This window comes from Malus domestica, chromosome 02, assembly GCF_042453785.1.
Source record: "Malus domestica chromosome 02, GDT2T_hap1".
Classification (NCBI taxonomy): Eukaryota; Viridiplantae; Streptophyta; class Magnoliopsida; order Rosales; family Rosaceae; genus Malus; species Malus domestica.
Window position 1 is genome coordinate 4,140,708 of NC_091662.1, and position 27,898 is coordinate 4,168,605.

General features: G+C 37.5%; 3 protein-coding genes across 3 annotated transcripts in view; all 3 read right to left on the reverse strand.

The window, feature by feature from the left end:
* LOC108169351 (disease resistance protein RPV1-like) lies at positions 1–27,879 on the reverse strand. The gene is made up of 3 exons (XM_017327535.3): positions 27,158–27,879; positions 21,934–22,936; positions 1–93 (listed from the first exon to the last, which is right to left on the reverse strand). The coding sequence occupies exons 1-2, from the start codon at positions 27,844–27,846 to the stop codon at positions 22,210–22,212; spliced, it is 1,416 nt and encodes a 471-aa protein (XP_017183024.3). The 5' UTR covers positions 27,847–27,879; the 3' UTR covers positions 1–93; positions 21,934–22,209.
* Positions 1–27,898, reverse strand: part of LOC103419296 (disease resistance protein RUN1-like) — a 66,786-nt gene that overhangs the window by 3,982 nt on the left and 34,906 nt on the right. The window contains exons 4-5 of the mRNA XM_070806305.1: positions 2,996–3,625; positions 1–1,096 (exon numbers count right to left, since the gene is read on the reverse strand). Of these exons, the coding sequence (XP_070662406.1) occupies positions 1–1,096; positions 2,996–3,528 (1,629 nt within the window). The 5' untranslated portion in view covers positions 3,529–3,625. The remainder of the gene's footprint in view (positions 1,097–2,995; positions 3,626–27,898) is intronic.
* LOC103408332 (uncharacterized) lies at positions 8,835–17,077 on the reverse strand. Its single transcript, XM_029110055.2, has 10 exons — positions 16,857–17,077; positions 16,467–16,544; positions 16,050–16,099; positions 15,876–15,929; positions 15,549–15,601; positions 15,382–15,454; positions 15,026–15,087; positions 14,883–14,951; positions 14,303–14,408; positions 8,835–9,107 (listed from the first exon to the last, which is right to left on the reverse strand). The coding sequence occupies exons 1-10, from the start codon at positions 16,923–16,925 to the stop codon at positions 9,086–9,088; spliced, it is 636 nt and encodes a 211-aa protein (XP_028965888.1). The 5' UTR covers positions 16,926–17,077; the 3' UTR covers positions 8,835–9,085.

Below are 27,898 nucleotides of genomic sequence, written 5' to 3' on the forward strand. Positions count from 1 at the left end.
AGATTTATCTCTCAATACTTTAATGACCTCTTGACGGTTCCACAACCTACTCCATTCTCCAGGGGGACGACGGGAATTTCCAGAAATGATTACCTTGGCCATTTCTCGAAGCAAATCATGCATATTCAATACGTTGTATTCAACGGTTATAAGGCATCGTTCACGGAGGTCACTGATTCCTGTTGTTGCATAAAAGTTACATTCATCTAATATTTTTGCGACATGGTCCTTATCCCATCCAATAAAGAAACAAGATATGTCAAGGAATATATCCTTCTGTGTAGGATCTAGCCCTTCAAAGCTTACTCTTAGTGGTTTCATTACTCCTTCATCAGGAAATTTTTTCAATTTCTCCAATTGACATTTCCAAACTTCAGGGGCTCTTTCAATCATAGAAGAACCTAAAACTTCAAGGGCTAGTGGCAAACCACCACAGTAAGAAACAACCTCTTTTGACAGTTCAAGATATCCTTCTTTAGGCCAACTATTTCCAAAGGCATGCCAACTAAAGAGCTTCAGAGCTTCTTCTTCATTCATTTTCTTAAGCGGATACGTCCTGTCCACTTTCATGTTCACTTGCTTTAGTAAACGTTCATCTCGTGTCGTTATGATAATTCTACTTCCTGGGCCAAACCAATCACGATTTCCAGCTATTGCGTTTAGTTGTTCCACTTTGTCTACATTGTCAATAATGACAAGTACGCTTCTACGTTGGAGATGATGTTTTAGCAGACCGATGCCTACATCAACACTAGTTATCTCAAGCTCGGTCTGTTTCAGGATGTCAGAAACAAGTTTTTTTTGCGAAACAACCAGATCACATTCACTAACGTTGGTAAGGAAACTTTTGAATTGGAACTTATTATGAATTTGGTTATAAATGGCTTTAGCAGCTGTTGTTTTACCCAATCCACCAATCCCCCAAATTCCAACCATGCGAACATCATATGATCCACCACTTGAAAGATAACTGATAATATCTTGAACGCGAGAATTGATTCCAACCGGGTGCTTGGCCACATGTAATTCGCTTGGGATCAGAAGCCATTTCGGAATAATCTGGTCAACAACTTCTCTAATAAGCTGTGCTTCGCGCCTGAAAATTGAATTGGTAAGCTTAGTAGGCTCAGTAAACAATTTTTTTTTAGTATGTGATTTTGTGACCAACTTCAATAAAAGAAACAAATTCATTCATTGATATATCAAAGTTTGGTGTATCAATTAAACTCCAATTATGGTTTAGATTTTAGAGGAAATTAAAGAAATGGTCCCTGAACTATGATCAAATTGTGGCCTTGGTTCTTAAAACTAAAAATTCATGAAATCTCGTCTGTGAACTTAACAAAATATGAAGCATTGGTCCCTCCATGTTAACACCGTATGATTTTCTGTTAATTTGATGACGTCGTCTTTATGGGCTCCATATTTTTGTTTAATAGATGCCACATGGCTTGAAAATTCAAAATAAAAGAAAATAAATATAAACATAGTGAAAGAAAGAGAAAAAAAAAACTTTAAATTATATAAGTTAACTCTCTCCCATCCTCCCTTCCGCCTCACCTCCTCCAAACCCCAGCCACACCATTGTAGCACTTTCCCAACAGCCAAAACAAAAGAAAGTTTCTAATCCAAATCTGGAACGCATCTCCCCTTGCAAACGAATTCACAATGACATCCATCCACGCTGTCTCGAAAGGTAAGATTCAAGAAATTTGTGGGATGCAGGTTCGGGGTTCGGTTGAAGGCTGTGGTCCGTGGGCTACAGGTTGGGGTCGGCTGGGGAGTGGGGATTAGGGAGTGGGGGTTGGAAGTGGGAGGTTGATGGGGTGTGAATCAACGATTGAAGGTGAAGGGGTGGGCCGCGAGCCTGCGAGTGTAGGTGGGATGAGGTAAGCCTGCAATTATATATATATATATATATATATATATAGTCGGTTCAGAGATTTTTGAGGTCCGGGTCGACGTCAAAAAATGTGCCCTCATTTCATATAAAAAAAATATTTGTTTTCACACGTAAGACATCGATAAAATTATATTTAGAAAAACACTTCAAACTCAATAATTTAGAAACACGGAATAATTAATTTATTTTGTATCAAGAGAAGAAAACTAAAAAACTTCGTGCTTACAAGTAGATAGATTATGAGTTTTGTTTTCCTTTTGAACTTTTAAAGTGTTTTTGTATAAATTGTGAGTTATTTTTTCTTATTTGCTAACCTCGTCAATATAAGACTAAAAAAATATTAATGTTTTTGAGTCTTTAAGGATATGTATTAAGTAATAAATGAACACTAAATTAAACATTTTGATGACACGTAATATTATTTGTAAATTTGGTCTACGCATTACTCTTTGCTGAATATTAGACTTCAATTGGAACGGATATTTAAAAATAGAAACCCACAAAGCTACGAGCTAGTAAATAAATTAACAACCAAACAAAAATTTGTAAAAATTGAAAAAAATAAATATGCACATAACATTTCGAACTTAGGACCTCTCGTTAATTTTAAACAACAAAAATCATTGCTTCTAATTAAACTTCTTGATCATTTAGCCAAATTTTATAAATTTATACTGTTATGAAAAGAAATTTGTAAAAATTGGAATGTAAATAAGCACACATGATATTTTGAACCTAAGACCTCATTCATTTTAAACAACAAAACCACTAGTTCTAGTTAAATTTCTTTGTCACTAAACCAAACTTTATAAATTCATACTCTTATAAAAACATATATAAATATACCACCCTAATAATTTTGGTGCCCCCAATTTTTTTGAGTTCCGGACGGTCACCCTGCCCGCACTGGGCCTAGGCATATATATATATATATATATATATATATATATATATATATATCAAGTTCAAGGACAAAATGTAATGAATTTTTAGCTTAGGAATAATTTTCCTCTAGATTTTATATGAGAGATTAATTAAGCATGTTAATTAGAGTAATACAACTTAAATATTGAAAAGCACGTGAATGATTACCTATTATCAGTGATTTGAAGATGGTAGCCAGACAAATCTGCAGCTTCTCTAAGAGCATTTCTCCACTGCTTTACCCTTTCTTGTTTTTCTTCACGTTTCTTGTCATCTTTTTCTTTACGGTTGTTCTTTTTGTGCTTCTTAAATGCTTGGGCTAAAACTCCATTCTGCTTCCTGACATGTGAAGGATCAACGTGATAGAATATTGGCAAAACATGTCGCCCCGGTTTGTCTCTGCACTCCATGATCTTCACCAGCTCGTTAAGACACCAACTCGAATTAGCATACATCGATGAGAATACAATGATAAAGATCTTCGATTCTTCGATTGCCTGGAACAGTTCTTTTTGTATTTCTTCCCCTCTTTTTAGATTGTCCTCATCAATATAAGCCTGGTATCCCCTGTCTGTTAATGCCCTGTGGAGGTGGCCCGTGAAGCCATTGCGTGTGTCTACACCGCTGAAGCTCAAGAACACATCGTAATTCCAAAGTTTTGACTTGGAGGAGGATGAAGCGGAGGCTTCGTGGGTCGTCATGGCGGTATCCACCGTTATGGCACTGCAGTGGTTCAGATCACGACTGAAAAATGGCAGTAGTTGTGTTCGTGCCGTCAAACAGATGATCCTGAAATACCTAAACCCAAGTCAAGCCCCTTCAGTCAACAAGAACAAAGTTTATAATATAATAATGTTGGTGTATGGACTTGAGAAACGACATAATGTTGGCCGGAAGGTGCAGAGAAAGAGAGAGGAAAAGAGGAAAGAGAGGAACGAAAGGACAAAGACTATCCAAAAGATTCTTGGCTATAACGCTGAGGCCTTGTACAGTTGTAGTAATAATATATGGGTTGATGCACCTGCTGCTCAATGGATTTGATTTGCTAAAAAAAATAAAAATCTATAAATACATTCACGTCCAATTTATGAGAAATCATGGGAAAGCAAATGCACTGATAACGGAATCATGAATATGAAGAACTTGCCAAAAAGAAAAAGAAAACTTCTTATAGTGTGCCAAGAACATCCTCCTACTCCTAGCAATTTTTTTATGGCATTGTCCACTTCTCAATTCATAATTCAACCAGTAACTCAAAGTATATAGTGTATGAAAAAGTGATATCTTAGTTGATCACCATGATAATTAAGCAGATTAAATGACGACCCATAAAGCATACAAATTCAGAAAAGAAAAGGTTCAAAACTGCAATAAGAAAATGTAGAATATATAAACGGGAAATCAAAAGAAGAGAAGCGAAAAAGGAAGAAAAAACCAAACAAAAATATTAGGTTTGGGATATACCTTTATCTGAATCGCCACAATCATCAAAGTCAAACACAAACAATCCAAACATTTGTGGAAAATACCAATAAATGCTCAGCTAAAAACGAAAGAAGACGTAGAATAAGTTTACCAGTTCGGCCTGAAAAAATTAGTAGAACATGACATGATGATAAGAATCTAGTTCTATTTCCATTGTTTAAAACCCAAATTCCAGAAATCATGAAAAATGGAAACTTCATATGGAAATTGAAGCTTTACCTGCAGATCAGCAGCAGCAAACGGAATCCAACGGCATGTACGTCAAAAGTGAGAGAGAGTGCTGAGTGAGATAAGTGAGAAAATCGATAAACAAAAGGAAAATGGTCAGGCAACGGCATATACCTCAAAAGTGAGAGAGAGAGAGAGAGAGAGAGAGAGCTGAGAGATGAGTGAGAAAATCGATAAACAAAACCCCTCAAAATCACAAAAGAAAATTTGAACAGAAAACAAATTTGCAAATCCAAAATCACAAAAACGAAATTGAAACAGCCACACCGAGAAAGCTGTAATACTCACCAGGAAGCTAGCTTTTCTGGGTAAAAAAATTATTCGAATCGAATTGAACCACCAAGGAAAATTCTACTGGTTCAGTAGTTTTTCCAGCAAGAAAGCACCTTGTTTGTAATTCGTGAGAGGTTGGACAGCGAGAGAAACTGATTTGGGAGCCAAAGAAAGCGAGGTTGGAGACCGACAGAGGCTGAGAATTGCGAGAGAGAAAAAGGAAAAGGAAAGGAAGAGCGGAGAAGAAGTCACGATTATCGACGCGTGGGTAGCATTCCACTGTGCCAAGGACGAAAACGAACGGGCAATGAACCCAACCATTGAAGAAAGAAGCATCAAAATACACCAAAGTAAAGACTTGACTTGGTTTATAGAGTGAAACTTTAACGAAAAGTTTCTGGTATTATTTATTTTAACAAAAAAAATATATTTTTATACTAAAAAATCAATCATGGTATTACTCACTTTACCTTTTATTTTGTGCTTATCGTTAAAATTCAAAGTTTTCAAACTCTTTTCATTAATTTTCCTTTTATATAATTGGAATGTGATACACCTTATTTTACTTCTCACATTTTTTTAATTTTCGATATTCGGATCAGATGAATTGAAGAAGATCAACGAACAGAAATTATCAAGGAATGTGAAAAGTAAAATAGGGTGTGTAGATAGCATACCCCATATAATTAATCAATAATATTCCATAACAAGAGCTAGGGCCATATATTATACAAGATTCTAATAGATGCTAGACGTTAATCGGACAACGAGTTAGGACCTAGCTGTTAGACAGATTTAAGTAAATTTACTATATATTATATAAATAAATGTCTTTTATACTTAAAATGACACATAATTGTATTGGGATATATAAATTACAAAATAAAATGACATATATATTATAAAGTATTAAAACATAGGAGAAAATACCCAAATGTGAAACAACAACTGTAAACAATTTTTTAAGGTGGACGGTAAATGATTCAGCTATTTACAAAATTCAAAAAGTGGGATCACGAACTACTGGATGGTTGTATTAATTATTTGGCGGTGCTCTAATATAATACATCCAAATGGGGGTGGACCACATAATACACCCCAATGGATCGTTTTAAGCTACTCCACTGCTAAAACTATTGCAAAATGCGCATCAGGATTGTACTTCTATTAGCTACGCCTTTCCTTACTTGGCAAACGAACCATATAGTACACCAAGATGGATGTTATACACGTTGGAGTTTGAGCAGAATTTTATTTGTTATCTCATTGTCTCACATTGCTAAAATTGAAAAGTTTATAATATAATAACGTTTGCGTATGAACTTGAGAAACGACATACTGTTAGCCGGCCGAGAAGTTACAGGGAAAGAGAGGAAAGGAAGAAAGAAACAAACACGAAAGGACAAACACTATCCAATAGATTATAAACAATGACTTATTAGGGTGATTACAGTTATTCAACCATCAATAATGCATTATTTTAGTTTGGAATTTGAAAGCATTTGAGAAGTAACATGACAACAACAACATAATAAACACAAGTGATTAGAAAAAAAGACCCAAATGTGAAAGAATAATTAAAAACAATTATTCAAGATAAGCGATAAATGATTTAACCATTTACAAGATATGAACTTAAAACAACAATCCATTGAATCATTGTATTAACTATTCAATGGTGCTCTAATATAATAGATCCAAATGGGGACCGACCATATAGTACACCCAAATGGACCATTTTTAGGATCCACCGCTAAAAACTAATGCAAAATGGCCATTAGGATTGAACTTGTATTAGCTATCTTTCCTTACTAGTCAAATGAACCATATAATACACCCAAATGGATGCCATATGTGCATATATAAACAATGTTTTCAAAGGATGAAATGACTTTCTTGCCGGTATGGGGGAAGAGGAAAGAAACTAGCACGAAACTGCAGACCCTATCGATCCATTATAATAAATTTCAATGGTCTAAGTTGTTAGTTAATTGTGCAAGGTAAAAACTTATTCACAGTCATCAACTTAACCACGTATCTATGGAAGACATCGTCTCATAAAACTTGGATTAAGAACTGAAGTTCTCTTGTAACTCTACACAATTGAAAGCCAGGCTCGCTCAATGGGGCTTGAGTTTTTTGTAAACTTGCGTATTTAGTGGAGAGGGCAGGGACCTCATTTTTATACATGGAATTCAATAAGGATCCCTCCCATTAAGTGATCCTTATCAAAGAGTAACCTTATCACCGTGAAACACTTATGCATTATATCAGCTAGAAGACTTTTAGTTTTACCGAGAATGTATCTGACTTGAAACTGTAAAGAAATACAACTCCTGATAAGTCTACCACATGTGTCAATCCTTATCTCCTTATCATTCCACATGTCTTTAATCAAATCACCAAGTGTTTGCTCTCATATACAACCTACACAAGTCTCATGTAGTTTCATTTAACTTATTTTCCACAACGGTAAATATATTTTAATGGCTCCGGTTTTCACATGCCAGTCAGTCACACGCTCAACTTCTCAACGTTAGGGCTCAATGGCTCGAAGAGAGCTTCCCCAATGGATCGTTTTAAGCTCCTCCACTGCTAAAACTACGGCAAAATGCGCATCAGGATTATACTTCTATTAGCTGCGCCTTTCCTTACTAGGCAAATGAACCATACAATACACCAAGATGGATGTTATACACGTTGGAGTTTGAGCACAATTTTTTATTTATTTTTTGTTATCTCATTGTCTCACATAGCTAGAATTGAAAAGTTTATAATATAATAACGTTTGCGTATGAACTTGAGAAACGACATACTCCGGCCGGCCAGGAAGGTGCAGTGAAAGAGAGGAAAGGAAGAAAAAAAAACGAACGCAAAAGGAAAAAGACTATCCAATAGATTATAAACAATGACTTCTTGAGGTGATTACAGATATTCAACCATTAATAATGCATTATTTTAGTTTGGAATTTGGAAGCATTTGAGAAGTAACATGACAACAACAACATAATAAACAAAAGTGATTAGAAAAAGACCCAAATGTGAAAGAATAATTAAAAACAATTATTCAAGATAAGCGATAAATGATTCAACCATTTACAGATATGAACTTAGAAAAACAATCTATTGGATCGTTGTATTAAATATTAAGTGGTGCTCTAATATAATAGATCCAAATAAGGACGAACCATATAATACACCCAAATGGACCATTTTTAGGCTCCACTGCTAAAAACTAATGCAAAATGGGCATTAGGATTAAACTTGTATTAGCTATATTTCCTAGTCAAATGAATCATATAATACACCCAAATGGATGCCATCATGCAATATATAAACAATGTTTTGAAAGGACAAGGTACCTAACACTGTCTTTTTATATATGTAAGCAACAACCCTAAATCTTATTGGAGCTAATTAACTAATGTATTTATTAGACAGTTGGATTCCTTAGCAAGTGGTTAACTATTTTTGTTTAGTTTAGTAGTCAGGTCGTAATTAATTAGTCAAATGAACCATATAATACACCCAAATGGATGCCATATATGCATATATAAACAATGTTTTCAAGGGATGAAATGACTTTCTTGCCGGTATGGGGGAAGAGGAAAGAAACTAGCCCGAAAGTGCAGACCCTATCGATCCATTATAATGAATTTCAATGGTTCAAGTTGTAACTTAATTGTGCAAGGTAAAAACTTATTCACAGTTATCAACTTAACCACGTATCTGTGGAAAACATTGTCTCAGAAAACAAGGATTAAGAACTAAAGTTCTCCTGCAACTTTACACAACTGAAAGCAAGGCACGCTTAATGGGAATGGGACTTGAGTTTTCTGTAAACTTGCGTATTTAGTGGAGAGAGCATGGACCTTAGTTTTATACATGGAATTCAATAAGGATCCCTCCCAGTAAGTGATCATTATCAAAGAGTAGCCTTATCAACCTGAAACACTTATGCATTATATCAGTTAAAAGAGTTTTAGTTTTATCGAGAATGTATCTAACTTGAAACTGTAAAGAAATACAACTCCTGATAAGTCTACCACAAGTGTCAATCATTATCTCCTTATCATTCCACATATCTTTAATCAAATCACCAAGTGTTTGCTCTCATATAGAACTTACACAAATCTCATGTAGTTTCATCTAACTTATTTTCCACAACGGTAAATTTCAATGGCTCCGGTTTTCACATGCCAGTCAGTCACACGCTCAACTCCTCAACGTTCGGGCTCAATGGCTCGAAGAGAGCTTCCCCAATGGATCGTTTTAAGCTCCTCCACTGCTAAAACTATTGCAAAATGCGCATTAGGATTACACTTCTATTAGCTGCGCCTTTCCTTACTAAGCAAATGAACCATATAATACACCAAGATGGATGTTATACACGTTGGAGTTTAAGCAGAATTTTTTTTGTTATCTCATTGTCTCACATTCCTAGAATTGAAAAGTTTATAATATAATAACGTTCGCGTATGAACTTGAGAAACGACATACTTGTTAGTTTATAAGTGTATTTGCTGAAATATAATAAGAAGTCAGTTTTAAATATCAGCCCTTGGATCATAGTCCAAGTGTGCAGCTAAGATGTAATCTTAGATTAATTAATATTTCCTCTTGCTACATGTGCTAAGTGTGTGTGAATGAATGAAACAGTGCAGAGTTCGTTTCTTCTTCCTCAAGCTGAATTCTCTCACTCTCTCTCTAGATTTCTTACTCTCTTCCTTTCTTCAGTATTTTATACATTAATTGAAACACTCATACAAGATCATAGTTTGTATGCTAACATGGCCTCAGAGCTGTGTTCGATCAATTGATACTGGGCATTTGGATCTGTGAAGAGAGCTACCCAGCAACTCAAAGCTGCGATCGAGTTGATTGCGATCTGAGTCTAACATGGAAGGATCGGGTAGTGGTGAGGTGAGAGCACCAATTTTCAATGGTGAAAATTATAAGTTCTGGAGTATTAAGATGAAGACCATTTTCAAGTCCTACGGATTGTGGAATCTGGTTGAAAAGGGTTTCGATGAATCAGATCTGAAGAAGATTGATGAATCTGAGGCGAAGAAGAAAGACAAAGAAGAGTCTAGTGGTGCTGGGAGGATGACGCTTGTTGAGGTGCTCATGAAGGATGCTAAAGCTCTGGGTCTGATTCAGGGCGCTGTTTCAGATGAGATATTTCCCAGAATCTCTCATGAAGAAACTTCAAAAGGCGCATGAGACATTCTGCAGCAAGAATACCATGGTGATAAACAGGTTAGAAGTGTTAAATTGCAAGGTCTTCGTAGGGAATTTGAATATACCCGAATGCGAGATGATGAATCACTTTCTGTTTATCTTACAAAACTATTTGATCTGATAAATCAAATGCGGAGCTATGGAGAGGAATTATCTCGAGAGAGAGTTGTTCAGAAATTATTAATTAGTTTGCCATCAGCTTATGACTCTATCTGTTCTGTTATTGAGCATTCGAAAGATTTGGATGTGATTGAGGTACAAGAGGTGGTGGCTTCTTTGAAGAGTTTTGAGTTAAGGATTGATTGGCATTCTGAAAATAAAACTGAGAGAGCATTTGCTAGCCTTAGTGTGAATCCCAAACCAGTTAAGTTTACTGGAAATCAAAATGCCAAGTACCATAAGAATTGGAAGGACAAAGGCAAGAAGTGGGATAACAAACCCACAGATGGGGCTAGAAATTCTTGTAAGCATTGTGGCAAGCTACATTTTGGTGAGTGTCGATTCAAAGGCAAACCAAAATGTTACAACTGTGATAAGTTTGGTCATCTAGCAAGGGACTGTAATAGCAAGAAGGCAGTGCAACAGCTTAATTATGCCACTCAGGTAGACTCTACACCAATCATGTTTTATGCTAGTAATCAAACTAATACTAGTGTAAAAGGATGTGAAGATGTATGGTATGTAGATAGTGGGTGTAGTAATCATATGACTGGAAGGGAGGATCTACTGGTTGATATTGACAAGTATGTGACTGCAAAGGTTGAAATGGGTACTGGACAGCTTGTTGATGTAACTGGTAAAGGAAGTCTTATGGTTGAAACTAAAATAGGCAAGAGATATATCAAGGAGGTTATGCTTGTGCCTGGATTGAAAGAAAATTTGCTCAGTGTAGGTCAAATGATGGAGCACGGTTATTACTTGGTGTTTGGAGGTCATAAAGTAGAGATCTATGATGATAGCTCATATTCCAACCTGATTGCCAGAGTACCAATGAAGGGAAATCGAAGTTTTCCAATGAAGTTACAGTCTGGAATACATATTGCCTACAGGGCAAATGTATGTCCTTCTACTGCTATGTGGCACAGAAGATTGGGTCATCTGAACATGAGCAGTTTGAAATTGATGCAGGAACAAGAATTGGTGGTCGGGTTACCGGAGATCAAAGTAATTAAAGGAGTGTGTGAAGGCTGTGTTCTTGGCAAACAATGCAGAGAAGCATTTCCAAGAGAAGCCACTACTAGAGCATCATTTCCTCTTGAGCTTATACACAGTGACATTTGCGGACCAATGCAGACAACTACAACAGCTGGAAATCGATACTTTCTCACTTTTATAGATGACTGCACCAGGATGTGTTGGATTTATTTTCTAAGGCATAAATCTGAAGTTCTCAATGTGTTTAAAAGGTTCAAAGCTACTGTAGAGTTGCAGAGTGGATATAAACTGAAGAAGCTTAGGAGTGATCGAGGAGGTGAATACACCTCAATGGAATTTAACAGATTTGTTGAAGATGTAGGCCTGGAAAGACAACTTACCACTCCATACACACCAGAGCAAAATGGTGTGGCAGAGAGAAAGAACAGAACCATCGTGGAAATGGCTAAGTGTCTTATGTTGGAGAAGAAGGTTCCACTTGAATTCTGGGCTGAGGCAGTCAATACCTCTGTGTACATTCTGAATCGATGCCCAACCAAAGCCTTACATAAGAAGACACCTTTTGAAGCTTACAGTGGGAGAAAACCAGGAATTAAGCATCTAAAAGTGTTTGGTTCTTTGTGTTATGCTCATGTGCCAAGTCAACAGAGACAAAAACTCGATTTGGCAAGCAAGAGGTGTATTTTCTTGGGATATGGTAGTTGTGAGAAGGGATATAGACTGTATAACATTGAATCTGGAAAGGTGACTATTTCCAGAGATGTTGTGTTTAATGAAGAAGCATGTTGGGATTGGAATGCACAGAAGGAAAGAAGGGAGAGTATCCAGATCATTGAAATGTCTGCAGGAGAACAAAACTGTGAAGGAAGTGCTTGTGATTCTGAAACACAATGTGAAGTCAGTGAAGAGAATGTTGGGTCAGATTTAGTTACTGAGCTATCTGATCAAGAAAGAGTGACAGGTCCACAGGATTTTGATCACACTCCTCTCAAGTACAGAAACATTGCAGAAATATATGAAAAGTGTAATCTGTGCATAATAGAACCCGAATGTTTTGAAGAGGCTGCCAAGGATGAATCATGGCAGAAGGCTATGGAAGATGAAATCTCTATGATTGAGAAGAATCATACTTGGGATCTTGTTGATAGACCATTTGATAAACCAATCATTGGAGTCAAATGGGTTTATAAAACAAAACTAAATCTGGATGGTTCAGTGCAGAAAAACAAAGCACGGTTGGTTGCAAAGGGGTACTCTCAGAAGCCTGGAATCGATTTCAATGAAACTTTTGCACCTGTGGCAAGACTTGATACTGTGAGAACCTTGGTAGCCCTTGCTGCACAGAAATGATGGAAATTATTTCAGTTAGATGTAAAGTCTGCATTTCTAAATGGAGTGTTGAATGAAGAGGTGTATGTGGATCAACCATCTGGTTTTGTTATACAGGGCAAGGAAGACAAAGTGTACAGGCTCAGGAAAGCTTTATATGGTTTGAAACAAGCTCCAAGAGCTTGGTATGAAGAAATAAATTCCTATTTTGCAAAGGCTGGATTCCACAGAAGTCCGAGTGAAGCTACTCTTTATATCAAGACATCTCACAGTGGCATTCTTATTGTGTCACTGTATGTAGATGATATTATTTACACAGGGAGTTCAAAGGAGATGATAGCTGAGTTTAAAGGTGAGATGATGAGACAATATGAGATGACTGATCTAGGATTACTTCATCATTTCCTTGGTCTTGGAGTATTGCAAACAGATAATTACATCTTCTTGCATCAAAAGAAATATGCAAAGACTTTGCTTGAGAAATTTGGACTTAGGGATTGTAAGCCGGTTGCAACACCATTAGCTATGAATGAAAAACTTACAAAAGTAGATGGAAGTGATCTGGCAGATGAGACTTTATATAGACAAATGGTGGGAAGTTTGCTATATTTGACAGCAACAAGGCCAGATATTATGTTTGCAGCAAGCTTATTGGCTAGGTTTATGCACAATCCTACCAAGAAGCATATGGGGACAGCTAAGAGAGTTCTGAGATACATACAAGGCACTGTGACCTATGAAGTTGTCTATGAAAAGGGAAAAGGAGCAGTGTTGGTTGGTTATTGTGATAGTGATTGGAGTGGAAGTGAAGATGATATGAGGAGTACATCTGGCTATGCATTCAATCTTGGTTCTGGTGTGTTTTCTTGGGCCTCAATCAAACAAAGCAGTGTTGCTCTTTCAACTGCAGAGGCAGAGTACATCAGTGCAGCAGAAGCTACTGCACAGGCCATTTGGCTAAGATTTGTACTCTCTGATTTCGAGGAAGAACAAGCAGAACCAACTAAGTTGTTGTGTGATAATACCTCAGCAATTGCCATATCAAAGAATCCAGTTCATCATCACAAAACCAGGCACATTAATCGGAAATTTCATTTCATCCGAGATGCACTTCAAGATGGTGAGATTGATCTGGTATACTGCAAGACTGAAGAGCAGGTTGCAGATATATTCACTAAAGCTTTGGCAAGGGATCGATTTGAAGTACTGAGGACAGCTTTGGGAGTGATTTCAGCACATCACTTAGAAGGGAGTGTTAGTTTATAAGTGTATTTGCTGAAATATAATAAGAAGTCAGTTTTAAATATCAGCCCTTGGATCATAGTCCAAGTGTGCAGCTAAGATGTAATCTTAGATTAATTAATATTTCCTCTTGCTACATGTGCTAAGTGTGTGTGAATGAATGAAACAATGCAGAGTTCGTTTCTTCTTCCTCAAGCTGAATTCTCTCACTCTCTCTCTAGATTTCTTACTCTCTTCCTTTCTTCAGTATTTTATACATTAATTGAAACACTCATACAAGATCATAGTCTGTATGCTAACAATACTTAGCCTTGTTCACCGCCCAGAGATGATAACACTTAGTGTATTTCCTTTAAGTTAACATGGGCTTCATAAAAGAAGGGAACCTTTCCTGTATCTTATATCACAACATAGCAAAATGATTGACTAAAAATACTACCAAACCTGAGAGACGAATTTGAACTTGCAACTAACTGCTCAATTATCACCTATGGAAAAAATGACGATATATAATATAATCACCTTTCTTTTGTTGGAAAATAATAAAGTAGACGCCCTTTATGACAGCGAGATCGAAACAGTATTTGTTCAAGGCCTTCATCCTCGCGCATTTTGATTGCTTTTGACACTGTTAAAGCACCCATTAAAATTTGAAAGGGTCACCATAGATCAACAACTATACAATACAGAAAAGTAACATCAAAGCTAATTAAGCAAAAACAACAGTTGGAGAAGAGTATGGCATTTTGTTTGGCCAGGGCTGTGGAAAATGTCAATATCATTTAGTTGTAAGGTGAGAAGCATTCTTTATCCTTTCTGTACGAGAGACAATAAATTTAAAGTTCTTGTGATGAAATCATGTAAAACATTCAGAAGTCTTGATTTAACCCTTTCTCAAGATCATAGGTTTGTCATCTCAACTTATATCTTAGGTCTTATGAGTGCTCGTAATACACTAATATGACACTTGTGTTCTAGCCAGGACAGAAACAAAATCATGCAGGAAATTGTCATGACAACTCAAGTGTAAAATGCGACCGGAAAAACACTAAACAGGATAGCTATGCTCTCTTAGTGTAAACCTTAACAACAAAGACTATACCGTATCTGTCACAGTGATATGCGACCATAAGCCCAACTCCAAGGATCAGCTTTCCAAGAGCTTTGAAGGCTACAAATCAAAAGTTACATGCAGTGATGACATAATCATGCAAAAATACAATCATAAATTAAAGGAAAACATACTGACTTCTAGTTCTGGCAATTCACTATTGGGCCATATATTTGAACCACAGTATGATGGATACCTACAATACAGATCACAAATAAAATCTGTGCAGACACAAAGTATTATGTTTTGTTTACGCAAAATCTGTAAGTTCTCAAATAGGATAAATAAAGGTAAACATATCCTAGCATAAAGAAGATTTGTCCTGGCTAATTCTAAGAAACCTTGTATCAAATGTATGATAGTTATTCATAACTAACACAAACAACAGTTTGGCCAAACATTACTGGTCTGAGCGATATACTGTGTGACCACAGACATAACAGACCCCACATGTACTCAGATTATGATTGATGTCCCTATAGACTTTTACCTTTGAATTAGAGATTTATCTGTTGTAGGGCTATCCAATATTGGATTTGCATAAAACGAGCCTTTTAACGTATCTGCAAAACCAGAACACAAACGGAAAATGAATGATGCTAAGATCTTAGAGTTTCCAAAGAAACAAAATTTAAAACAAAGAACATAAAGTGATACCAGGCTTTCCAGATTCCAGCTTCTCTTTTCCATGACTCCATCCAAAATTGTACCTAAACATGGATGGCAGGTAAAAAGAAGATAAGCAATAAAACATTGTAAAGATTCCCAAGAAAAGCAATAAAAGTACGTAAATATTAGTTAATAATGCCAAGACCATAGTCTGTGACAAATCCAAGAGTTGAGATGAGACTATCTTTGTGGCAGGAATTTTTGGAATTTTTCTCTATTGTAAGGAAAACATAGATTGATGTTTGCGTTTACACGAAAATTATGTCAACGGCTTAAGAGAAATCAAAGTATAACAATGGGAGTAAAATGACTTACCTACTATGAGGATCTTCAAGTTCCTTCTTCACCTCTTCGGGCAGATTGGCTAATCTAATAAACGAAAAGAAAACTCCCATGAGCAGTGCTATAACAAACTATCTTCCTAAATTCATTATGAATTGCAGTTAAAACTTAAAATGAACATGAAAATCCTACGTAGAAGGGATATACCTAGGTGACAAGCCTAGAAGATTCCCGCGCAAGGAAGAATATCCCGGAACCTGCAATTGGAAACTCAACGAAACAATTACAAAGATGCTAGAAAGAAAATACGTATTAGTTTACAACAAAACGCTAGCTCTCACGAGAATCGATTAGGTATGAAGCATCAAAACAATAGCATGAGACACCATAATTTATGAGCTATGAATGGAATAATGGAGCAAAATATCGTTGCCCAAACAGCACAATCTACAATCTACATGACAGAGAAAGTACCCCGACATTACATATGCAAGTTCATGTGGTTTATCTTTTTAACCGATTCGTTAACAAATTCTTTCTGCACATATAGTTTTAACTTACCAAAACTGGTAATGGAAGAGATAATCAGTAATTAACAACGGAAATCGCATAACGAAATCATACTTGAGTGATTGATAGGATTCCCAACCCATTTGGTCCAAATCCTTCTTCAATCTTCACTGACAAATCTTTGTCCCTGTCCTGTATCAATCCAAAATAAAAAAACGATAATTAGAAAAATCGAATTCTCGACATGATCGACGAGTTAAAACATAGCAATTAAACAAAACTATGAATAAAACAATTAGATTCTGTTTGGTTGCTGAGAAAATGAAGAGAATAACAACCAAAAAGTCAACTGAAATAAAATTTTGCTCTAACTTCAACGAATTCTCTTGAGTTTCTGAGCACCCAAACAGAAAAAAAAAAATTATAGGCAATCAAACCAAACTCTCATGCTCAATTTTCTCGGCAACCACAAAAAGAACTTAGAGGGGGGGGGGAGAGAGTTACTTGGAGCTCGGAGTAGGATATGGTGACTAGTGTGACGGTGGGGACGGCGGGGTCGGAGGACGGAGGCATAGTTCGACAATAAATTTGGCGGGAAAGACGGCGGTTGGAGTGTGACGATGGGGAAGAATCCGTGGGAACGAAGAGGAATTTTGGTGCGGAAGGAGGGTTTTTATATCGGAGGGAGGGAGGGAGGGAGGGAGGGAGGGAGAGAGGTTGAGAGCGAAAGGTGTGATTGTCAATTTCAAAAGAAAGAAGAGAGGTTTAGCGTCAATTCCCTTTACCTCCAAACCAAAGAATGCATTCACGATCATGACGTGGCAAAAATTGAAGGTGGAGACGAATATATTAAATAGGTATAAGTATTAGTTAAATTTAAAATTAATTGTGTACTATTAAAAATTTGTTTGAAAGGATTTTTAAAATGACTGAAAGCGTTTTTTATTAAAATATTTTTCAAATCAATTCTTAGTAAAACCAAGTGGATCCTAAAAAGTTATTTGGATTACTTTATACAAAAGCCGCATATCTTGAGCACGTAAATAACATGCTCTCTACTACTTTATCTAAAATTAATTGACGATGAGCCAATAAACTGAAAGATTATGCGCAACTTTGATTATCCAACGAGTGAAGAGGCAATTTACACCGACCTCAAGAATTTGGGCTCACAATCACTAGCCGATATGTTTTTTTCTCACATTTACCTGACACGGCAAGTTCATAGTTCAATATTCTGGTTCTGGTGTCCTATGACCCTGACACGGCAAGTTCCACTTTTTGTTCATTTTCTTGACGAAACCATCACATTTACCCTTACGGTACGGCACGGTTCCGGGCATGGAGTATGGATTGGGTTCCGTTGCAGTCCCGACACTACTTGGCACTGTAGAGAGGGAAATACAAAGACAACTTTGGATTTCTTACAACGTATTGTTCTTATTTCACGTCCTGTTTCTCGAGTTCGGTGTTTCCGGTTGCAAATTTTGGTTCGGCAGTGTAGTGCTCAGGAGAGGGGACTGTCTCACATTGTTCCAAGCAGAGGCGTTTGACAACGATTGCGATAATGTGTTTTTCTACTGGGAGAACATACAGCAGTCAGCAGTTATCTTTTCACAACCGTCTTCAGTATTTGGAGGCACCTCAAGAAATTATCAAGGACAAACGAATGTAGAAAAGAAGAAATATCGAAGTTAGTTGACAAAAGGGGACGAAAAATTGTGAGATACAGAGAAGAAGATAAGAAGAAACTCGATGCAAATTTTAAGCTAGATTAGTTCTTTTTCATTAACGAGCGATACAGAGAAGAAGAAACAGCTGCATTTGGAAATAGCCGCTTTAGTTGCCTAGTTTGTAACATTAGCTTTATGTAAATCCGGGGAAGAAACAGGAGTAAATAAAACACAATCAGGCAGTACCACAAAAGAAAAATGTACAATTAGGAACAATCGTCACTTCTCAAACTTTGTAGTAGATCCAGGTATCCGAAGGACTCGGGGCTAATGTACCTGCATTAACAAAAGACAAAGATCAGATTTGTGGAAGGGAGTCGCATGGTAGTTAAAATACTCAGCCATGCGTGAACGGTTTGAGATACCACCATAGAGGCATCCTCCAAGTGTGAGTTTCTCTCGTATAGGATCACTTATTGTAAGAATATCAGTAGTGACAGTGAAATACCTTTGTCGGGAAAGGAAGTCAATGATGACAAAAAAGTAATTTGGCTTGAAACATTGTGTCCTCCGTATGATGCTTGCAACATGCATCACTGAATCAACTTGAAGCTCTCCACCTCTCCATCTGTTAAATGTTTCATAAGCAGCATTGTTAAAGTTCTCTCTGTTTGGGGGGATATTGCAGATGGTTTTGAATGAAGAAAGGCAAAAATTCATGCTAAAGGCATAGTTTACAACTAGTATTTGTAAAAGCTAAGCTCTATAGGTCTCACCTTGATTCTTTGGCACAAATAGCTAAAGTTTTGAGATGGGACAAAATGGGTCCCAAGATCCACATACAGCGCATCCGATGGTGTTGAAATCCTTTTCCCAGAGATAAGCACCAAGAAAGACATGACAGTGCTAAACTTAAAACAAATACAAGGACAATCGCCACTTCTCAAACTTTGTAGTAGATCCAGGCATCCGAAGGACTCGGGGCTAATGTACCTGCATTAACAAAAAAAAAAACAAAGATTAGATTTGTGGAAGGGAGTCGCATAGTAATTAAAATACTTGGCCAAATTCAAAACATTTGAACAATCATAAAATTTTGAAAGAAATACGAAATACAGACTTGCCTTCATTATCGAACTAAGAAATCGAAAAATGAAAGAGGCGTTTGACGAACTGATTGTGATTTGACTCAAACATATGATGATGACAATGCATCACCACCTTGATTGTGCCTCTGGATCAAAAACACACCATCAGGATCAAAATTGTGCACATTTTCCTTCATAGGTTTGTCCCATACTAGATTAACCCCTGTTCTCTTAATTGTCACATAATGAGCATTTCTATCTGGCATTTCAAAAGTTATATCAACTTTATCCCCGCTTTGCAAATTGAGCTTATTGTTCGATATTTGTCCCTGCCAAAGAAAATAGTCTCTAAACATAATATCACCCTTTTCTATAACCCAATCTTCCTTGCCTATGCAGGTCTGCAACTCAGTACGCTTGGTATTATTTATATCAATACTGGCACGAGGATGACCATCTTTACATCTGATATAAGGTATTGAGTGGTGAAAGCAGAATAGAGTCAGTCCTTCAAAATTACGACCATTACTCGGTGGAATTTCAAAACTGATTGTATTACCATCTTCGACAAACTCAAACCAATCAGGAACATAATTCCCACCGAGAAAAATGCCACCATATCCACAATAAGTCCATTCCTATATATACAATGCAAGTGTCATATATACTAGCATATGGGCACACACAAAGTGTGAGAAATTTTTTTATTTTTGTTTTTGAAATAGGAGAGAGGAAGCGAGTGATAGAGAACGTGGGAGTGGGAAATTTTTTTATTTAATTTTTTATTTTTATAATTAGAAATATGTTAAAGATTACATATAGGTGAGGCCTTGAAAGAAAAAAACAAATTTTGGTTGTGTGAAATTACATTTCTGCCTCATATTTCTTATTCATGTTCTGTTTTAATTAGATGGTTAAACTGGTAATTTCATAGGATTTTGGTTGACAATGAGTTTTATTAATTAGTAGAGATATATATATATACACACAAACACATGTACATGTGATCGTTGTGTGTGTGCAAGTGCGCCATAGGAAGGAAATTAGAGAGAGAGATATATACACACAAACACATGTACATGTGCGCGTTGTGTGTGTGCAAGTGCGCCATAGGAAGGCAATTAGAGAGAGAGAGAGAGAGAGAGAGAGATACCTTTAGGATGTTCCTCCTAAAATCAGCTGTGAGTTTGGTGCAACATTGCATATCAATCCATGTCATGGAGTTTAATGACTTATCCAAGCCTGGAACCTCAGTGATTGCGCTTGAATCACGTACATTCAGTTCTATCATATTCGACATTTTCGAAAAATTGGGCAATGTTACCAAATTATAGCAATCAGATGCACAAAGAAATTTCAAATTTGTTGGTAAATCATAGATTGTATGAAGGCCATATCAATCATCTAACCAGAGACTTTCAAGCTTTGAAAGATCACTGAGGCTGGGTAGGGTGTGAATGATATAGCAGTTACTTAACTCCAGAGTTATAAGCTGTGAAAGACCACTCAGGCTGGGTAGGGTATGAAGGGAACTGCAGTAACTTAACCGCAAACTTTCTAGCTTTGAAAGGCCACTGAGGCTGGGTAGGGTATGAAAATCATTAAATGAAAGATTCAAATGTTCTAAAGAAATTAGACTCCCAAAACCTTTTGGGAATGCATCATCGCTTAAACTGTTCCATGAGAGATCTAAATTTCTTAAAGAGTCTAAGCCGTGTAACGAATCGGTAAATTGCAAAGGAAACGTCATGCGCGCTAGAGATAAATGAGTGAGATTCTTCAATCTTACTGTGGAACGCGGTACTTGGCTTATGGCTGTGTAAGATGCTTTAAGTACTCTCAATGATATCATCTTCCCTAAATCCTCGGGCAGTTCACTGAATTGCAAACATCCATTAAGAATAAGAGTATGAACGGATTTGGACTTGTAGAAATCCCCAGGAAGCGAAATAAGATTCCTGCAGTAATCAAGGTTCACCAAAGAAAGTTTTTTAAGATGACCAATGGAGGGGTGAATCTCGAACAAACTCTCACACCATTCCAATATCAACTCTTCAAGATTTGGGAGATTTGAAAAGTCTGGTGATTTTTTTAAGTCATGGCAACTTCCGAGATTAAGGATTTTCAAGTTTCCAAGCGACTGTTGCACAAAATCAAAGGAAAATTAAAATTAATATCCAAAAGGAATATCTCGTAAAAAAGAGAGGGAAAATCAAATAGAAACATAACATCATTATGTGTAATCGATTGTACCTTGGAGCCCTCCCAAACTTGTACCAGTTTGCTAAACGTTATTTTTAAAATAACTAGTTCTCGTCGTTGATCAAAGAAATCATCTGGTATGGACTCTAAAGGGCATCTATCCCAGCACAACCATATTAACTCTTTGGAAAGATGTTTGTATTCTCCATTGAGCTGCAAGTCATAGAGCTGGAGCAGTCTCAGTTTCTTCATATTGGCAAATGCTTATGTACTAAAACTAGCCTGCATATAGCTTGGAAACGAATCAGGGAAACCTACAACAAGTCCTTCAACTTCTTTAGTTCCCTGTTAACAACACATTATAGTGGGTAAGAAAAGGATTATCTGCATCTATTCCTAATTGAGCTTCTTTATGTAAATACATATATTTACACGTGAATGTTTCTAATGTATAATAGGCATACGTGAATGTTTTTAATGTACGATGCATTAATACAAAATTTTATTTATCGAGAATGTACTTATAGATTTATCTCTCAATACATCAGTGACCTCTTGATGGTTCCACAATCTACTCCATTCTCCAGGAGGACGACGGGGATTTCCATAAATGATTACTTTGGTCATTTCTCGAAGCAAATCATGCATATTCAACTTGTTGTGTTCAACAGTTATAAGGCATCATTCACAGAGGACACTGATTCCTATTGTTGCAAAAAAGTTACATCCATCTAATATTTTTGCGACATCGTCCTTATCCCATCCAATAAAGAAACAAGATATGTCAAGGAATATATCCTTTTGTGTAGGATCTAGCCTTTCAAAGCTTACTCTTAGAGCTTTCATTATTCCTTCATCAGGAAATTTTTTCAATTTCTCCAACTGATTTTTCCACTATGTTGGGGTTCTTTCAATCATAGAAGAACCTAAAACTTCAAGGGCTAGTGGCAAACCACCACAATAAGAAACAACCTCTTTTGAGAGTTCAAGATATCCTTCATTAGGCCAACTATTTCCAAAGGCATGCCAACTAAAGAGCTTCAGAGCTTCTTCTTCATTCATTTCCTTAAGCGGATATGTCTTGTCCACTTTCATGTTCACTTGCTTTAGTAAACGTTCATCTCGTGTCGTTATGATAATTCTACTTCCTGGGCCAAACCAATCACGATTTCCAGCTATTGCATTTAGTTGTTCCACTTTGTCTACATTGTCAATAATGACAAGTACGCTTCTACGTTGGAGATGATTTTTTATCAGACCCATACCTCGATCAACACTGGTTATCTTAGACTTGGTATGTTTCAAGATGTCAGAAACAAGTTTTCCTTGCAAATCAACCAGATCATATTCACCAACGTTGGCAAGGAAACTTTTGAATTGGAACTTATGATGAATGTGGTTATAAATGGCTTTGGCAGCTGTTGTTTTACCCAACCCACCCATCCCCCAAATTCCAACCATGCGAACAACATCTGATCCACCATTTGAAATATAAGTGATGATATCTTGAATGCGAGTATATATTCCAACTGGGTGCTTGGCCACATGTAATTTTTCTGCACTTGGAAGCCATTCCGGGATAATCTTGTCAACAATTTCTCTAATAAGCTTTGCTTCACGCCTGAAAAATTAAATTGGTAAGCTTAGTACGTAGGCTCAGTAGGAGCTATTAGTACTAATATAAACAATTTTCTTTCCTTCTTTCCTTCGCGTGTCTCTGTATATATATATGTACACAAACTAGCTACTAGCTAGTATGTGATTTTGTGACCAACTTCAATAAAAGAAACAAATTCATTCATGGATATATTAAAGTTAGGTGTATCAATTAAACTCCAATTAAGATTCAAGAAATTTGTGGGATGCAGGTTCGGGGTTCGGGTGAAGGCTGTGTTGAGAATCAATGTCAACCCAAAACCATAAGTAATCCACAACCCAATCTAAAGTCCAAGTCCATATCTAGTTTGATGATGTAAGTGCTTACAATTGCAAAGTTAGGCAAGTTAGGTTGTGTGTGAAAACAAAGCAAAGTTAGGCAAAGTTAGGTTGTGTGTGAAAACAAATAATTAGGTGCAATTAATGTGTTTTGTGTGGTAGTAAATAATCTTAGTTTAATTAAGTAGCTTTCATTTGGTTTGCTATAAATACCCAAGTCCCCAAGCCTTGTAATTCATCCAAGGAAAAACAAAGCCTAGAGCTAAATAAGAAAAGCTTTGCTAATTAGTTTGTTTTGTGAGCTTTCTTTAAGAGTGTGCTCTATTTTTCTTCTTCTTGGGATCATTAGAGTTATCTTGGATACTCTTCTTATTCAACAATTAGTATCAGAGCCAAGTCGGTCAGGGATCGTTCTTGGTAGAGCATTGGTTGTAAAGTCTCTTGAAATTCCGAGTATGCTCTGTGGTTGCAGTTTTGACTGATCTTCCACATCAGAAAAGATTTCTTGAGATTATTGCTGGGGTTATCACAAACCTTGAGAGGGAGCTTCTTTGTGTCGAGAGTAGTGTATTACTCTGCACGGTAGTCACTCAAGCTTGTTCGGTGTAGTCAAAGTCTTGCCGATACGATGGGTGATCTTCAAGTTGTTGGAGGAATCAATAAGCTCAACAACCAAAACTATAACACGTGGGCAACGTGTATAGAGTCTTACCTTCAAGGTCAAGACTTGTGGGAGGTTGTCGGTGGTAGTGAAGTTACACAACCGGCAGCGGAAGATGCTAATGGCATCTTGCGAAAGTGGAAAATTAAAGTAGGCAAATCAATGTTTGCCTTAAAGACCACAATAGAAGAAGAAATGTTGGAGCACATTCGAGATGCTAAAACGCCAAAGGAAGCATGGGACACTTTTGTTACACTCTTTTCGAAGAGGAACGATACAAAATTGCAACTTCTCGAGAATGAGTTGCTATCGATGGTACAACGCGACATGACGATTGCCCAGTACTTTCACAAGGTGAAGTCGATATGCCGCGAAATTTCAGAATTAGATCCAACAACTCCTATTGGGGAAACCAGGATGAAGAGAATAATTATCCATGGTTTGAGACCCGAATATCGAGGGTTCATTGCCGCTATACAAGGATGGCCGACACAACCATCGCTTGTTGAGTTTGAAAATTTGCTTGCAGGTCAAGAAGCTATGGCCAAGCAAATGGGAGGAGTCTCACTGAAGAGTGAAGAGGAAGCGCTCTACACCAACAAAAGCAAAGGCACCTTCAAGCGGTACACTGGTAGTGAATCTAAAAAGGATGGAGAAAAGGTGCAAAGTCACCAAGGAAATGGAGGCTCTCATTCTGGGGGAGCTTGGAAGAATCGCGGTAATAGTAAAAAGTTTAGTGGCAAGTGTTACAACTGCGGGAAGATGGGCCACATGGCGAAAGATTGCTGGACCAAGAAAGAGCCTGCTGAAAGTAATACTGCTACTTCCAGTTCGAAGGAGAATAGTGAAGATGGCTGGGATGCTGAAGCATTATTCGCTACAGAGGAAGAAGAATTAGCTCTCACGGTAACAACACCAGAACGAATTGACTACAATAATGATCCAACAAGTGGAAGATGTTACACTTCACGAGATGTGGTGTTTGATGAAGCGTCCTCTTGGTGGTCATCAGAGAAGGAGGTGCTACCAGACTCTAGAGAATTTGGAGAACAGCTGCAACAGAAGATGGGGGAGCATACTATCCAACTCCAACCAATTTCAGATGAATCAGGAGATCCAAATGGCAATGATGTCGAACAAAGAGTGGCTCAGAATCCTTGGGAAACTGGCGTGTATCAACAACCAAACGAAGAAGGTGGGCCGAGTGAAACGGAAGAATCAACTCCACAATCTCAACTCCGAAGGTCAACAAGAACACGAAGGCCAAATCCTAAATACGCCAATGCAGCCATAATTGAAGAATCAACAGAACCTGAGACGTTCGAAGAAGCATCGCAGAGTTCTGAGTGGATGACAACTATGAAAAAAGAGATCGATGCACTTCAGCAAAATCAGACTTGGGATCTCGTGCCAAAGCCAAGAGATGTGAAATCCATATCCTGCAAGTGGGTTTACAAGATAAATCGCCGTCCAGATGGGTCAATCGAGAGGTACAAGGCACGATTGTTAGCTCGTGGTTTCTCTCAACAGTATGGACTAGACTATGATGAAACGTTTAGTCCAATGGCGAAACTTACAACTATACGAGTCCTACTTGCACTTGCAGCCAACAAAGACTGGAATCTGTGGCAGATGGATGTTAAGAATGCTTTTCTTCATGGAGAGCTGGATCGGGAGCCAAATGTCAAAATGAGTGCATATGAAGGAAAAGATTTGGAAGATGCGACGATGTATCGACAATTGGTAGGTAGTTTGATCTACTTAACCTTGACTCGACCTGACATTTCTTATGCAGTTGGTGTGATGAGTCGGTACATGCAAAATCCAAAGAAGCCTAATTTGGAAGCAGTTCGACGAATACTGAGATATGTGAAGAGTACAATTGACTATGGTCTTTTGTACAAGAAAGGTGAAGACTGCAAGTTAGTTGGTTACTGTGATGCTGACTATGCGGGAGATCATGACACCAGGAGATCAACAACTGGGTATATGTTTAAGCTTGGTTCTGGAACCATCTCTTGGTGTAGCAAGAGACAACCGACGACATCATTGTCAACCACTGAAGCTGAGTATCGAGCAGCAGCAATGGCAGCTCAAGAGAATGCATGGCTGGTACAGTTGATGAGTGATCTACATCAACCAGTAGATTATTCAGTACCACTGTACTGTGATAACCAATCGGCAATTCGCTTGGCAGAAAATCCAGTCTTTCATGCAAGAACTAAGCATGTGGAGGTACACTACCATTTCATTAGAGAGAAGGTCTTGCAAGAAGATATTGAGATGAGACAAATCAATACAGATGATCAAATTGCAGACTTGTTCACAAAAGGTTTGAGTACTGGCAAGTTTGAAAAGTTTCGTCGTCAACTCAGCATGGAGAAAAGAATGAGAGCTGACATTGAGGGGGAGTGTTGAGAATCAATGTCAACCCAAAACCATAAGTAATCCACAACCCAATCTAAAGTCCAAGTCCATATCTAGTTTGATGATGTAAGTGCTTACAATTGCAAAGTTAGGCAAGTTAGGTTGTGTGTGAAAACAAAGCAAAGTTAGGCAAAGTTAGGTTGTGTGTGAAAACAAATAATTAGGTGCAATTAATGTGTTTTGTGTGGTAGTAAATAATCTTAGTTTAATTAAGTAGCTTTCATTTGGTTTGCTATAAATACCCAAGTCCCCAAGCCTTGTAATTCATCCAAGGAAAAACAAAGCCTAGAGCTAAATAAGAAAAGCTTTGCTAATTAGTTTGTTTTGTGAGCTTTCTTTAAGAGTGTGCTCTATTTTTCTTCTTCTTGGGATCATTAGAGTTATCTTGGATACTCTTCTTATTCAACAGGCTGTGGTCCGTGGGCTACAGGTTGGGGTCGGCTGGGGAGTGGGGATTAGGGATTGGGGGTTGAAAGTGGGAGGTTGACGGGGTGTGAATCAAAGATGGAAGGTGAAGGGGTGGGCTGCGAGCTTGCGAGCGTTGGTGGGATAAGGTAGGCCTACAATTTTATATAGATACATAGGTGAAACTAACATGTAAAGTTGTGAACACTTGTAACTAAAATTTAAAGGAATTGGTTACGAAGGACTAACGCTCCATATTTTATCAAGTTCAAGGACAAAATGTAATGAATTTTTAGTTGAGGAACCAAAACTACAATTTTCCTCTAGATTTTATATGAGAGATTAAGGTGTATTAATTAAGCATGTTAATTAGAGTAATACAACTTAAATATTGAAAAGCACGTGAATGATTACCTATTATCAGTGATTTGAAGATGGTAGCCAGACAAATTTGCAGCTTTTGTAAGAACCTCTCCCCACTGCTTTACCCCTTTTTGTTTAGCTTCACGTTTCTTGTCATCCTTTTCTTCACCCATGCCCTCTACGTGCTCCTGAAATTCTTCGGCTAACTCTGCAGCTTCTCTAAGAGCCTTTCTCCACTGCTTTACCCTTTCTCGTTTTTTTTCACGTTTCTTGTCATCATTTTCTTTACGGATGTTCTTTTTGTGCTTCTTAAATGCTTGGGCTAAAACTCCATTCTGCTTCCTGACATGTGAAGGATCAATGTGATAGAATATTGGCAAAACATGTCGCCCCAGTTTGTCTCTGCACTCCATGATCTTCACCAGCTCGTTAAGACACCAACTCGAATCCGCATAGCTCTCCGAGAAGACAATGATAGAGATCTTCGATTTTTCGATTGCCTGTTCCAGTTCTTTTTGTATTTCTTCCCCGCTTTTTAGATCATCCTCATCAATATATGCCTGGTATCCCTTGTCTGTTAATGCCGCGTGGAGGTGGTCTGTGAAGCCATTGCGTGTGTCTTCACCGCTGAAGCTCAAGAACACATTGTAATTCCAAAGTTTTGACTTGGAGGAGGATGAAGAGGAGGCTTCGTGGCTTGTCATGGCGGTATCCACCGTTATGGCACAGCAGTGGTTCATATCACGATTGAAAAATGGCAGTAGTTCTGTTTGTGCTGTCGAACGGATGATC

Coding starts and splice junctions, on each gene's coding strand:
- LOC103408332 (XM_029110055.2), bottom strand. CDS start 16,925: ATGCCTCCGTCCTCCGACCCCGCCGTCCCCACCGTCACACTAGTCACC. Junction 16,100..16,466: donor GAATCCTATCAATCACTCAA/GTATGATTTCGT, acceptor TTCCAATTGCAG/GTTCCGGGATATTCTTCCTT. Junction 9,108..14,302: donor TATTTTCCAACAAAAGAAAG/GTGATTATATTA, acceptor ATTTTGCAATAG/TTTTAGCAGTGGAGGAGCTT.
- LOC108169351 (XM_017327535.3), bottom strand. CDS start 27,846: ATGAACCACTGCTGTGCCATAACGGTGGATACCGCCATGACAAGCCAC. Junction 22,937..27,157: donor CTTCAAATCACTGATAATAG/GTAATCATTCAC, acceptor TTAATTTTTCAG/GCGTGAAGCAAAGCTTATTA.